Raw genomic sequence first — 14,797 nt, forward strand, 5'->3', positions numbered from 1 at the left:
ATTGGCGTGTGACATTTATAATTAATTCATTTTTAATAAAAAAATTCTAATTAATTGAAAGTTTCACATCAATATTAATGAACAATTATAAAATAAAAATATAATACATTACCCACTACGAACCCCCCCCCCCCCCCCCCCCCCAAATTCTGAACTTAGTTATTCATGAGTACTTTTTTTTTTTTTTTTTGCCTTTTGATGTTTGGAAATTCTATTGGTCTCAAAATCCATAGCACCATCCATGCCTACCATTCTTCGTAACAAGGAAAGCATGCCACAAGGCCAAATCCACGATTTTCATGGCTTTAGAAGTCTCACGGCTAAAGAGAAAACAAACAGAGATATGGAGTCCATTGGATAGAGATAGGATTAGGAGTGTCAATTTGTATTTACGTGTCGACTTCAGATTTTGTCAAGACATAGATATGAGATTATATAAATTAACTATAACCCGACCAATTAATTAAATGGGTGGATCAGATCCCTAAAAACTAACTCACTAAATTTGTGTCGAGTTCGTAACAAATTCGCAAAATTAAAACCCTAAATACCAAGCCCACCTTGCCCACTCAAAATTTTTTGAAATAGGCCCGGTTCGGCCTCTTAATGGTGACAACACTGACAATCCAAGAAAAACATAATATATATATATATATTAGAGGTTTATATCTCTATCTAACAAAGCATAACCATTTCAGTAACTGCTATACACGAGATTCATTTCTTTAGTGGATCGAGGAGGAATATATTTTCAGAAACATGTCAGAATTTTTGTCAGCCAAAATGTATTGATATCTTCACCTGGAATGAGGAAACCTCTTCACAAAACTGATTCCCCCGCCTTCTATAATGTCGCAGATAATTGTCACAACTCACTAATTTGATAATAGTGCAAAAAGACAAGCTGTAAGCTGGTCATAACTTTTAGCTCAAGCCCTCAACTTCGGCTGGCACTGCAAATGTTTGCCTAGGCATCTGGGTAGATATCATTTCTGTCATCATGCCTATTAACTTGTTCCGTCCCTCTTCAACGCACACATGGTCATTCTTTATACTCTGTTCAAATGTTCCCGTCTGAGGGGCTGCAGCCGCCTTTCCAGACACCCTCTGGCTTGCTGCGTTGTCTGGCATTGTAGCGCCATTCTTCTCAAGGCCACTCTTAATCCATGCCATATTGTTCAAATCTGTAGCTATGGAGATCAGCTCATGACTAGAAAAAGATGGAGGCTCTACATATTCAACAAACTCAGGCCCCAACAACGAGCTATGAGAATGATGACCCCCACTACTAGCATCTGCACAACAACCATGGCCGCATTGCAAAGGAACCATTGGCTCACCATAAACATCTTCAAGGAATTTGGAGGTCCCAAGCTCTGGTTTGGAAGCTTGGACCAATGGCCCTTGAGCTGGAACTGTCCTTGAAAACACAGAATGGTTTGGCCCACTAGGAGGGTTATAAATACCGAACGCACTGACACGTGCCACTGGACGAGGAAGAGCAGGATGCTCTCTCGCTTCAGCAACAAAACGACCCTCCTTTGTTTGAAATTTTTCTTCACATGAGTGGGGTGTATCCACCATTGGTACATCTCTTCCTTCATTATCTCTTTCTTCAGCAACAAAATGACCCTCCTTTGTTTGAAATTTATCTCCACACGTTTGGGGTCTATCAAGCATTGGGACATCTCTTCCTTCTGGGGTATTGAATAGATCGATAACCCCAACTGACACAGTTTCTTCTGAAGATACCCTTGTTCTGTCAAGACTGCCATCTTCCATCTTGTCAGAAGATGCCAGGTTAAACTTCTCTGTGCACCTGCGCCTTAGTGTAGAATTCCAGTGGTTCTTGATTGCATTATCTGTTCTACCAGGAAGAAGCTTTGCAATTGCAGCCCATTTGTTTCCATGAATCGAATGGGCCTTAACTATAATTCGATCCTCTTCATCTGCAGCCATTCAAGTTTGTAAGAATCCATTGAAGTGCAGAATATATGTATCACATTTATGATAAGAATGACAAAAGAATTATAAAATTGCAAGTTTACTTCCATGACATATTACTTAAAAATAAAGATAACACACTCTTCGGATATAAAATAAAAACAAAGACAACACACTCTTTGTCTACGAATTAAACATTCAAGTCAAGTTGAGCAGACAAGCTTGCCTTTTTGAACCCCTTTACAACATTAATAGAAAAACAAAAGGAATGAATTGAAATTCTAGCTTGGCTTCTGATTTGAGAACCGCTTACACCACAACAGAAACATTACCACTGAAATGACATTCATTTACCATGAGTTTGCTTCTTCTTTTTTGGTTTGTGGTATGAATCGTGTGGCTTGCACAACTGAAGAATGGGTAGGAAGACCTTAAATAAAAAGAACTTTTTTTACAAAATAATTGCAAAATGGAAGAACGCGTAAAAGCTAGGAAAAATAAAATTATGAAAAAGCATTTTGATAGGACAGAGTAAGAGAATGGTTTATATGACTTCAGGACTGCAAATCTAGGATAAATGAAATTATGAAAGCTCAAAAGAAAACTCAGTAGCATCAATATATTGAACATACACGCCTGCCCATCACACACACACACACACACAGAGACACATATATTATGTTAATATGTATATTCTGGTCAGTTTCTAATAAATGGAATAAAACTACAACATTATCGATTTGAGATAAAATAGTTTTATATGAACGTTAATCTTCTTGATGCCTGAAACTGAACACATGGTATCAAATTCAGCTGGACTGAAAAAAAAAAGAAAACAGAGAAAATTAAAAGAAAAATATTTTCTCAACAGCAGCCTGCAGAGAATATTCCTACAAAAGACCTATTACTGGGGAGGTGCAAAAGATTGGTATCTCCTTTCTACTGTTATGTCCCCCGTTTTGACAAATTCTTTGTGTTAACATATAACACAAATAACCAAACTCAAAAATTGCCCAGCCAACCCAAATACCCATGATTTTTAGCTAAGTAAAAATTCACGAATTGGCTACAAGTTTTTGCTGATATTGCTCTAAATAAAGGTTCAACGCCAGTTATCAACCTGAAAAAATCTCATCCTTCACAAGAATACCTGGATAGAAGACATTGCAAGTAAACTTAGTTGGCAAACTTCAGGCTCTTGATATAAGGTTTGTGGAGTTAGTTGATTCATATCAATAGACAATAAGGCTCTTGATATAAGGCTTTGTAAGGCTATAGACTTAAAGAGAGGAGCAGAATGCAATTACAGCTTAGCTGAAAATGCCCCAAACCAGGAAAAGATCCTGCTATAGAACTACAATTTCACGTTTCTCACCTACATATTTATAGTTCAATGTATGCTATGAAGTAAACATATATCTAATATGAGAAATATCTAGAAAAATAGAAGAGCATGAGATCAATTGTTGCAGACAGAAAGCATGATAAATACATGAGTGCCTCTATACAAAAGTTTACTTCCTGTCCATATCCTATATAACATAGTGCCCCCAAACATGAGTGCCTGTGTACAAAAGTTTATAGACACTCCTATATCCTATATGAAATAATTAAACAATAAGCAATAACATGAGACCTGCTACAGTTCAAAACGATTGTGAACAACCCTGAAATTTCCAGAGCTAGTTAAGCCGTCATGATGATCATGGACACAATGAACCATTCCGACAACCATTTCTCCAAAATATAGATCCTAGCCTTCAACCTATCTTGTGAAGTCCAACCATACTAAACTACCTTACAAATTGAGAATGAAGGACTATGATGGGCCCTTGATAACCTTCTTTTCCTACCAATTAAAGCTTCAACTTACATCTGAAACCACCAACTACCTAATATAACCTGCTCATATTATGTTGTATGCCAACATACACTGAAATTTTGAATGAATATAAACAACAATCATAAACAACATACACCCTACATTCTAGACATACTAGGCATTACTTACAAGTTTATTCCTTTCTTTTATCTGATATCGGTTAAGTCCTTATAATCCAATGCAAAAGTGATTTACAAGCTGTCCCAATATCCAGCATGTAGTTTGACTGCATCCAATAATTGTTCTCATTACCATGTCAAATTTCCTCCATAAACACGAAATAATAATAATAATAATAGTTCCGTGTCCATGGTTTGCTTTGGTTCTAATGGGACTCTATAAGTCATCAGTTACTAAAAGTTCGGTTTCTAATCTGAACTAGATAGCACTAAAATGGTACACCATCATTCACTTCAAAGTCTGCTATTTTCTTAAGGAGTTCCATTTAAGACGATGGATTTATGCACAAACTTATACTTAAAACACGGGTAATTCAGTTGGTATAGGAGCACACCTTTAGAAGCTGTGTCGTCATTGATTTAGAAAGTTACAGCGGAGCTTAGAGACCAAGGCCACCATTGCATTGACTCCGAATCAACACTGTCATCATATAGACATGTTCTTTTCATATATGGACATCCAATATAAAATTATGGCTCTTGACCATTAAAATACATGAACATCTACAACCCAAACCATGATTAAAAGACAACAGCTCAAAGCCCAACAAATTTTCTCATTAAAACTTCAAACCTAACCAGACATCAACAGTTGTTTCTTTGTTTCTTTTCTCCAGTGTTTCATTTAACTGCCATTATCGAAAGCTACGGTACCTCCTTAATTGACTCCTTGAGTCCCTCATCAAAACAGAGAAGAACCTAACTCTGTATGCCAAATCCCAAATACCTCAAAACAACAACGAAAAACCAACACCCAACTCCGTACGCCAAGAAGAACTCCAACAAATTCCAAACCCCAAACACCAACATATGGTTTACCACCTTCGCAAAAGAAAATAAATAAATAAATAAAAACCCCGCAATACAAAAACCGATATACATACTACATATATAGGTAATGGCGTTTACCGGTGAAGGGCTTGCGCTTGAGGCAGGGGTCGAGCTGATTACACCATCGGAGGCGGCACGACTTGCCAGAGCGGCCGGGGATTCCGCGGGCGATTAGGCTCCAATTTCTGGCCCCGAACTGCCCCACCAGACTACTCAGCACCGCGTCCTCCTCCGGCGACCACGGCCCCTTGACTTTCCCCCTCCCGCTCACCCCCTCGCCGTCTCCGAGTCCCGCCGACTCGCCGCCGCATTTGGCGTGCTCTTCTTCGCTCATGGCGGTTTAGCTTTTTGGGTAGTGTCAGTCTCGTTCGGCGTGGTTTATCAGCCTCTCTGTCTTTCTCTCTACTCTGTCACTACGGCACTACCTACCTGCCTAACTGCAAATGGGCACGAATTGAAACCGAGTTGTGCGGGGCAAATGTTTCGGACTCTTCTTTCGAAATGACAGACATGTCCCTATATTCTATAATACATTAATACGACTTCATGTTCAAAGATCGAGCCGGCGTCGTTTTATTGGAAGATGTACCCACTTCCGTTGACTTCGTTTGGACCAAAAATGCTCCTGCTCCATTATTACCCCTGAAATTGTGCTAATTTACTGTGAGAGTAGTTTACTTGTATCGTGAGGAAAGCCATCGAAACCGCCTCCAAGAATTTTTCTAAATTCCAAAGTTTATGAATTGGGGGACGATTGAGATTCTGTGATAAATTAATGTTATTTAATAAATTGGTATATAATTTATTTATTTTTTTTAATTTGAATGATGGGGTAATAAAAATGATTTTGTAATTTTTTTTAAAAAATATTTCATTTCATTCTCTGACACATCTTCGGCTCATCTCCTTATAAGAGATGCACAATTTTATCATTGAATTTATGGGATGTGAATTTCACAGATTCAATAATAAATTTGCAAAAGAATAACACCAAACACGTTTTTTTTTTTTTTTTAACAAATGCTTTTCTAAATGTTAATTTTTACTGCCATATTATAAAGTTGAAAGACAATTATATAACAATTTATTAAATAGAATTACTCTTCTCCAATAACATGCTGAAATTGGTCCGGCCTAAAAGAGGGAGTTGTAGAGTGTTCATTCGTTCCCATGATTTATCGGTTTAGTCGTTTAGAATAGGTGAGTTCTATAGCCCTATTTTTTAAATTTATTCAACTTTTTGTGAAATTCAAGCAACCTAATAAGAGAACGGTAAAACTAATTTATCTCCTTACTTAAATAAGATATGTTATTTGCACAACTCTTATACAACAATTACATAATAATGCTAATGTGTCCGACCTGAAATATGTTAGCTACACAAAAATTACACAACAATGCTAATATGTCTAGCATTTTCAATTTTTTTTTTTTTTTAAAAAAAAATGCTGGACACATCAGTATTGTTGTGAAAATAACATATCTCATCCAACATTTCTCTTTTTTTTTTTTTTTTAAATAAAAATAAAAATAATGGACATATCAACATTATTGTGTAATTATTATACAAAATTATTGTTTAGCTAACATATTTCTATATAAATGGACGCCTGCTAGGCCCAAGTACAACGTTGTATGGATTGAACCAGACAAAACCTCATGGGCGGTTTTCACTTTTCAATTGCCTAAACAGTATGGAATGCAGAATCACAAAACCCGGTTCAGTTGGTATATGGTAATGGCATATCAGCAGGCCCATAGTATTCAGCACGGGAATTGGGCTCGTTTAAGTTGGAGAACTTCAGTTTGAAGATGAGCCCAAATAGATCGAGAACACAAAAATGTGATTTAAGAGACATTATTGATATCCAATCCTGTCTATCTTAAGAAGAGTAATGCTACTCGGATGCCAAGTATAAAAAAATTAAAAAAATTAAAAAAATAAAAATAAAAATGTTATTTTTCACACTTGTTTAATTCACTTATCAATAAAGATTTTTTCCTTTTTTTTTTTAGTAGTTTAACATTAAAAACCATTTAGTATTAAGCCATGTTATTCTTTTGCAAATCTCTTTTTCAATACTCTTTGTAAAATATATTTTAATTTTAATTTGTTCCTTTACTCGCGGTCTAATTTCTCACTGCTAGTTCACAATTGAATATTGCTTGTACGTGGTTTGCAAAACCGGATTTGGTTTAGGTGCTATAAAAAAATAAAAAATAAAAAATAAAAAATGTAGAAAATCTATCGTAGTTTTATGAATGGTCAAGATTTACATCTAAGTTTTCTATGAGAAATGGAGAGAATAAAATTAAATCTGAACAGTTAAAATTACTACAAAAAATCTCATGTAGCTTTAGCTTTTTCTTTTACGGTACCTAAGCCAAATCCGTCAAAACCTCTCATTACCAAGATCGAATTAAGTGGGTGGAGAGGTAAACCGAATATGGCACTCCTCTTTAGTTGTCGTTGCTTTTGTTCTTCATGTCTTTGTCCCATAACCTACATGTTATGTTCATGGTAGACATGAAATTCTGAGTTCCTTTCATTCTAGTAAAAGCCTGACTAAAGTAGGAGGTGGCTAAGTCGTGGAATCGTCTTTCCTTTATCCCTATTGCTGAACAAAGATGCTCCTAGGCTTTGTTTTTATGGAACAGGTTCTGGCCCATTTTCAACTCATTTAATTTTTGGCTGTTAATCAGAATTTGCAGCTGATTGCATACTACCTTTTATGTTTGATTTTTATTTATTTATTTTTTAAAAAAAGGTTGCAAAATTCTCATCCCAATGAGATGGATAGAAGAATGAAAATGAGAGAGAGGCCACTCAAGAAACACACATGCCCCAAATCGCTACCGATGATAGCGCAAAGCTAGACACTTGGAAAATGACATGGATTGATACTTGCCATGGATTTTGCACCTTATGTTCATTTTTTTTTTTAAAAAAAAGAAATATATTTGAAAAAAGAAATAACGAAAAGGACATACATCCATAAATTGTTCAAATTGGAAAATAATAGGAAAACAAAATGGAAGAGGACAAATTAAGGAATTTCTTACTAGGATTGAAAGTGCGTTTGGCATATATATATATAGCAACTTTAAGGGCCCGTTTGGGTTTGAAATTTCAATAAGTGCAATTTAAAAATAGCGATTTGAAAATGAGATTTTTAAAAACGTAGTTTAGCTTCTAAAATTGTGTATTTTCAAAAAAAATCCAATTGCGTGCGATTTGTAGATGCATATTTTTTTGTGTTTTTAAATCGCCTTTTTTTTTTTAAAAAAAAAAAATGCAATCCTAAACGATTCATTTTCTATAATTTTGTTTATAATTCAATTTTTTATCTACGAAATCGCAATGTCATTTTCTGTAATTTGGCTTATAGATACCGTTAGAATGTTAATTTAAATAATTAACTTTATCATTTTTTGTCTGCTTAAATTTTTATAATAAATGGTAATTTAACAAAATACTTCACAATTTACTGCATTTAAATTAAATATTTCACGTGTTGATTCTCATTGAGCCCACAAACACGATTTTTAAATGTACAGAAGAATTATGATGATGATAGTTGTCTCATGTGGTATTTTAACACAGAAGAAAAAAAAAAGTGTTAAATTAATTAATTAGCCGGTGCACAAAGCATGCATGTGTTCCTATCATGCTCTAGTTATGGAATATTCGTACGTTATATATGGATAATATTTATGCTCTAAGATAAGGATTAGGTAGCTAGTGAAGCATTAAAAAGAAAAACATATATACTCTTTGGACTCTCTTTTTTTTGGATGAATGTATACTCTTTGGACTCTTCACATGGTTCCCTCCTGCATTTGGCCACGACTTTGATTCCTCTATACTTTCCAAAATTTCCTTAAAGCTTGCGTAACTCTTCGGGGAATGGAGTAGCATATATATATATAATATTTCTCTTTATTTTGTAAAGGTAAAAAAAAAGAAAGAAAGAAAGAAGAAGCATAGTTTGAATAAGCAACTAGCTATAGCTAGCAAAGAGGAAGCACGATGACAGCACCAAAAGGGATATATGTGCATGCTTTCCAACCAACCAAAGTGCATGGACCAAGTTCCTTTGCAGAATGAAAACTCGAAAGGACCACACACATGAAAGAGCCAATGGGACAGACACAAATATATGCATGCCAAGCAAATTCACTAGTTAAGATCTCACTGACGTGACTAGGATTTGCACAATTGTATTTGTGCCCATTGGCTTGGAAGAATGTCTTGACGATCGATCGAGGGGGCTAGCTAGAACCTTCATGCTCATCAACATTTGAAGGGTCCCAATTAAGACCCATTCCGATTGTTGATTTCACATTGAGAAAGTACAAATATATATATATATACAAGAAACTGATCAAAACTATCCCTTTCAAAAGCTATAGCTTAGCCAAAACGTAAAAAACGTACACTAAAAATAGTACTAGCTAGAAGCCAGCCGCTTAAGATCGAGAACTCTCAATCTCAGAAATTCCCATAAAAGAATATTTGTAGTCATAAATTAAACATCGATCCATGAGGATTGATCGAGGACCATGACCAATATATTATGTCCAAAAAAACCAAATTCTAAAATTTCACTTTTGTGAGATGTGCTTGGATATGTACGTGAGGATATGCTAGCCGTTGATATATATATATCGATCAGTTAGATGTCCATGTCATTGGATAAATTAAGATCGACGCCACCGGCCTAGCTAGTACAAGATGCTTAGCCTAAGCAATTCATTTAGTTTGACATGGAGGGATTCAGAATTGTCCTTGCCGACGGTTAGGTAATTAGCATGGCGTACATTCAAGTCTTGAGATGAACTAAATCGGAGGGTATATATTGTGGCCTTTGGCCGCTTCACTTCTATATATATGGAAACCATCTCTTGGCACGCAACTGCTAATTTTTAATTTAGAGTTGAAGGTAGAGCTGATAATTCGTGTTTATGTATTGGGTTTACGTTGTTTCAAGTCATGAATATTATAAGATTATATAAGTCAATCTTAACCTGACGTATTTAATGAAACATGTCAGATTCATTAACGCTAACTCGTTAATTTCATGTTGGGCTCGTATCGGGTTCGTAATTTGTGTAAAAAAATTGTCAGTCTTTATCACATGTTGGGTTCGGGTCATGTCAAGACATAAATATAAGACTACATAAGTCAATTATAACTCAACTCATTTAAATAAACGGGTCATATATCCTTCAAATCTAACCCACTAATTTTGTGTTGGGTTCATATCGGCTTCGCGGGTCGTGTAAGAAATGGACAGTCTATATGTCGGGTTCGGGTTGTGTCAAGACATGGATTGGTATAATACTATATAAGTTGGTATGGTGTGACAGCATACTCTACGATGTTCTTCACGTCCCACGTCCGCTGTAAAACAGACAAAGTTAAGAGAACACGCTAAGGGTTGGCCGGCGTTCCTCCTCCGATGCCTAAATCAGTATCTAAGTGTATAGTATATTCAAGCGTAATAATATCAGTCTCCCACTTTCTCATACTTGAGGTCTTGGCCTATTTATAGGCTGAGTAATAAATACCTTCATCGTATTAGGGTTTCGTTTCTTTTCTTCTTCCTTGACTTATGAGCGCCACCAAAATCCCACCTCAACTCGGAATCATCTTCCTTACAAACCAAGGTTCTTTCCTTAACAGTCTCAATGCGAGATTCACGGCAACAAATCTAGGATTAGCGTTAATCCCAGATTTCTACTAATCCTGGATTTCTAGGGATCGCGTATAATCGGATCCCTAGTCCGCTATGCTAGTCTCGGGACAATACCTTATCGAGACTCCTGGGTATTTACTTCTGTGGGTTAATATTTGATGGGCCTTGGGCCCATATTCCCACATGGGCTAATGTAGGCTTAGAGGCTCATAGTTCCCGACGTGGGCCGGGCCGAGTGAGATTATTCCCAACATAGGTCAACCATAATCCAATCATTTTATTATATGGGTTAGATCTTTTAATTATAATCGATTAATTTTGTGTTGAGTTCATGTCGGTTTCATGGGTCGTGCAAAAAATGGACAATCTTTATGTCCTGTGTTGGCTTCGGGTCATACCGAGACATATGTATAAGATTATGTAAATCAACCATAATTCAATTAACTTATTTAATTAAATAGGTTAGAGCTCTTAATCATAACCGTTAACGTGTCAAAAATTGTCTCCCTAATTGAAGGGCCCCATCCTGCCATCCATCACGGTGGATGCTAATTAATCTCAAGTTGGACGATGACTTGTATGCATATCTGATAGATATTTTAGAGCTATGAGTTAGCTAAGATGGGTAATGGGTTCAATGATGGCTGCAGGCTAATAAATCCCCAGCTGGTTGTTATTTGACCTTTTCGATCTTTTCTCTCTTTGATTTATCTAAATGTGAAAGTTGGAACATGTAAAAAGAGAGAGTAATTAAGTGTGTGTGTATATATATATATATGGAATTTCAATGATGCTGCAGAGCAGTAGATAAGACTGATCAGTACCAAACGTCAGTCGTCAACCTATTTGAGCAGAAAACATATTGCAGAAATCGGAGCCCATTGCCGAACATATGGAACTGTAATAAGGGGATCCAATGTGACAGCTAGCTGGAGTCATGTTAGCAGTGGAAAAAAAAAACATCCTAATATGGGAAAACAATATAAAAGAAAAAATACATGAAACCCTTAATCCTCTGCATGTGAGGGTCCAAAAAACCCTAATTCCTTATCAGACACTCAATGTCCCACTTCTTACACAGACCAGATTGAAAGCTGTAGACTTTGATGCCAAACAAAATGGGGTAGAGTCGGAGGATGTGGGGTAGGGTTGGTGTCCTTAGCACTAATTGAATTGTCCTTTATTGGAGAACCTCTAATTGGCTCCACGTGACATTGCAAATCTTGTGCTTCTCAGAAAACAACGGGTGTCTACGTTTTGAAACTCTAATATATATTGTCCACATATATTTTTGAAAATCCCTAGTGGGAATTAATTAATTACCGTACGTTTTTTTATATTACTAATAGAGAATGAATGAAGGTTTTTTCTTTTTCTGATTCAAATTTCCCTAGCTGATCTTGTCCTGTTGAAACCCAAGTTATTGCATGCAACATTTTTTTTAACCTGAAAAGAAATTCGTTTGGGTTCAAAAAAATACCAGGATCAGATAATTAGGTCTGGTCATGATCAGGAGAAAAAGTTAAAGACTCCCATGGAAATAATAGCACCATGTTCTTCTTTCTTTTTGCCGCTCGATACGTACGTACCCATGGACTGGGGACTCAATTTTTTTTTCTTCTTACACGGATTGATGTCAAGCCAGCGGTTGTGGTCCAAAAGCTTCAGACATTGAATAAAGGAATAGATCGATGTAGGGGCTAGCCGCTCAAGTTTGGACCACCCTATTAATCATCGATCTTAATGACTTAAAAAAAAAAAATTAAAAAAAAAAAAAAGAAAGAAGAAGGAGATCGAAGAAGAAGATCGAAAAGAAAGAAATAGTATAATCTAACTAGCTAGCTAGAGTAAGCTAAATTCAAAAATGACTTTGGTCGATCGTCACAATAGTAGATGTAGTAGTAGTTGTGTTTGCGTCATTTTTATACCCATTATTTTGATGAAGATAGATGAGTAGAGGAAAAGCATATAATAGGTGATCATGCATGTGGTCACTTCGATCAGCAGGGCCGGCATCATGGAAATTGAATGAAAGAACGTGTGACCTTAAAATTAGTGTCATAATTAATGACAACCAACAGAGACTGATGACTGATGAGTCCATTCTAACCCAATCCCCCTCTAAAAGTGAATCCAAACAAGAAGAGATCGACTTTGAGTGGCATATATATATATGCAAGCTGGCACTTAGTGAATTTCATGTGTGAAAGATGAAAGATATGATCGATCAAATACAAAAGATCGCAGGAAATGGCAGGTTCTTTCAAGGTCCTTGTGCTCCACTAGATGGGTTACAAGGCCTGGGTGGAAATAACATCTGTGTCCTGAAAATCTCCAACATATGTCCTCCGGGTTGAACCAAAACCCTACTTTCAAATCACATCACACCACAAAATTACCCCCACTATATGCATTATGTGTGAGAGAGTAAATATATGGTGGTGGGGTCTCCATAGCACCACAGAGAAAAAGTCTTCAGTGTGCTCCTGGTCCATCTGTGCTTCACTAGTGTGGACAAGATCTAGCACCATCCATCATCACCTGATATGAAGGGGTCAACTAGGAGACCCAGTGATGGCCTTCCTCACGAATGGCTGAGATCACTTCCGAACTATAGCCATGTTTCTTTCTCGGCACTAGACTCAAATTTTCCTCCTTTCCCTTTCACGTTCTCGTTTGAAACTAACTAGCTAGAATTTTTGAGAAGACTGAAAAAGTATGCACAGAGAGAGAGAGAGAGAGAGAGAGAGAGAATTCGATCGTTTTCCTTTTCAAATTCTCATGTGGTGAAATGTTATGATAATTGGAGTGGATTCGAACAGTAAATTATAAACTCAATCAAGTGATGGAATTATGGCACCTACCTTACGAGTCACCATCTTTAATAGAGAGCTTCTGTTTTATTTTTAGGGTTAAATACTTTAGCGGTATATCAGTAATTAAGAGTTAAAATCAAAAAGTCGTCTCAATTTTAAAAAGTATTATTGACGGTACCTGTCGTTAATGGAAATGCTGGCCACTTGGTACTTCTGTCTAAGTTTCGTCCATTTTTTTACGGCCATCCATGTCACCCCCTTAAAATGGTGACACCTGTCCCGATTAAGGCAAGTCAAAATATCATCCGACATGGCTATATATATATATATATCACAAGTGATATCTATGTTTTTAATGCCATGTAGAATGCAGGAAATAAAATAAAATAAAAAATTACTTAAGCTTGTTTTAAAAAAATAATTTTTTTTAAAAAAAAAACGAGAAGTAAAAATAATTTAGAACTTGAAAATTTTGAGGTGTCCGACCACCTCCATTTTGGCCAAGGGGTGGCTCAATCCACCCCCTATGGCCAGCTAGGGGGTGGTCAAACCATCCCATGACCAAAATAGGGGTGGCCGAAACCACCCCTAAAAAGCCAAAGAAAAAAAAAATGGAGGTTTGGCCCTTTACCTCCAAGGGGCATAGGAGTGGTTCGGCTACCCTTAGACCAGTCTAAGGTGGTGGCCGAACCCACCCCAAGCCAAAAGGGGGTGACTGAAACCACCCCCAAGATTGGTGGTGGTTTCGGCCACCCCATTTTGATCAAACCACCGCCTAGTCTTTTCAAGATCTGAATTTATTTTATTTATTTTTCGTTTTTTTTTTAAATAAAAAGTTTAGATAATTTATTATTATTATTATTTTCTGCATCCTACATGGCATTAAAAGCATAGGTATCAACTGTGATACACGGCCACGTAGGATGATATTCTGACTTGGCTTAAATATGTGGCAAACCGGGACATGTGTCACCATATTAAGGAGGTGATGTGGACGGCCATAAAAAAATTGGATGGAACCTAGATGAAAGTAACAAGTGGGTATTTCTATTAACGACAAGTATTACATGTGATATTTTAAAAAAAAATTGATGAGCTTTTTTATTTTGGCCCTTACCACAGGTACCGCCGAAATTTTTAACCATTATTTTGAATTACCATTGTACGTAGCTAATATTTGAATTTTTCATCACACAAATCATATATCTTTGTAGCGAAATAATTAAGAAGCTCATTCTACATACATATCATAATTAGTTGTGTTATTGTTTAATTTAAATGAATAAGGTTACTATTTTTTATCAGCTTATTTTAAGTTTTTGAGACAAGTGAGTAATTTAACATGGCCGATATCATAGTAAAGTTCCTGAATTCAAACATATTTTTGCCGTTCACTTCTTATTTCAGTTAAATATATCATGTATTTAATCTAATCTCTCGTTAAGG

The 14,797-nt window shown here is 36.2% G+C and overlaps 1 protein-coding gene across 1 annotated transcript; it reads right to left on the minus strand.

Annotated features, from left to right (window-relative positions):
• Positions 1-625: 625 nt before the first annotated feature.
• On the minus strand, positions 626-5,297 carry LOC133862473 (transcription factor MYB25). The gene is made up of 2 exons (XM_062298305.1): positions 4,915-5,297; positions 626-1,949 (listed from the first exon to the last, which is right to left on the minus strand). The coding sequence occupies exons 1-2, from the start codon at positions 5,168-5,170 to the stop codon at positions 925-927; spliced, it is 1,281 nt and encodes a 426-aa protein (XP_062154289.1). The 5' UTR covers positions 5,171-5,297; the 3' UTR covers positions 626-924.
• Between the last annotated feature and the right edge of the window lie 9,500 nt (positions 5,298-14,797).

The sequence above is a fragment of the Alnus glutinosa genome, chromosome 3 (assembly GCF_958979055.1).
Source record: "Alnus glutinosa chromosome 3, dhAlnGlut1.1, whole genome shotgun sequence".
Taxonomy (NCBI): domain Eukaryota; kingdom Viridiplantae; phylum Streptophyta; class Magnoliopsida; order Fagales; family Betulaceae; genus Alnus; species Alnus glutinosa.

Bases quoted from the DNA above. Each gene is read 5' to 3' on its own strand.
- LOC133862473 (XM_062298305.1), bottom strand. From the start codon at position 5,170: ATGAGCGAAGAAGAGCACGCCAAATGCGGCGGCGAGTCGGCGGGACTC. The intron at 1,950-4,914 runs GTAAACGCCATT...GAATGGCTGCAG, and splicing joins CAAGCGCAAGCCCTTCACCG to ATGAAGAGGATCGAATTATA.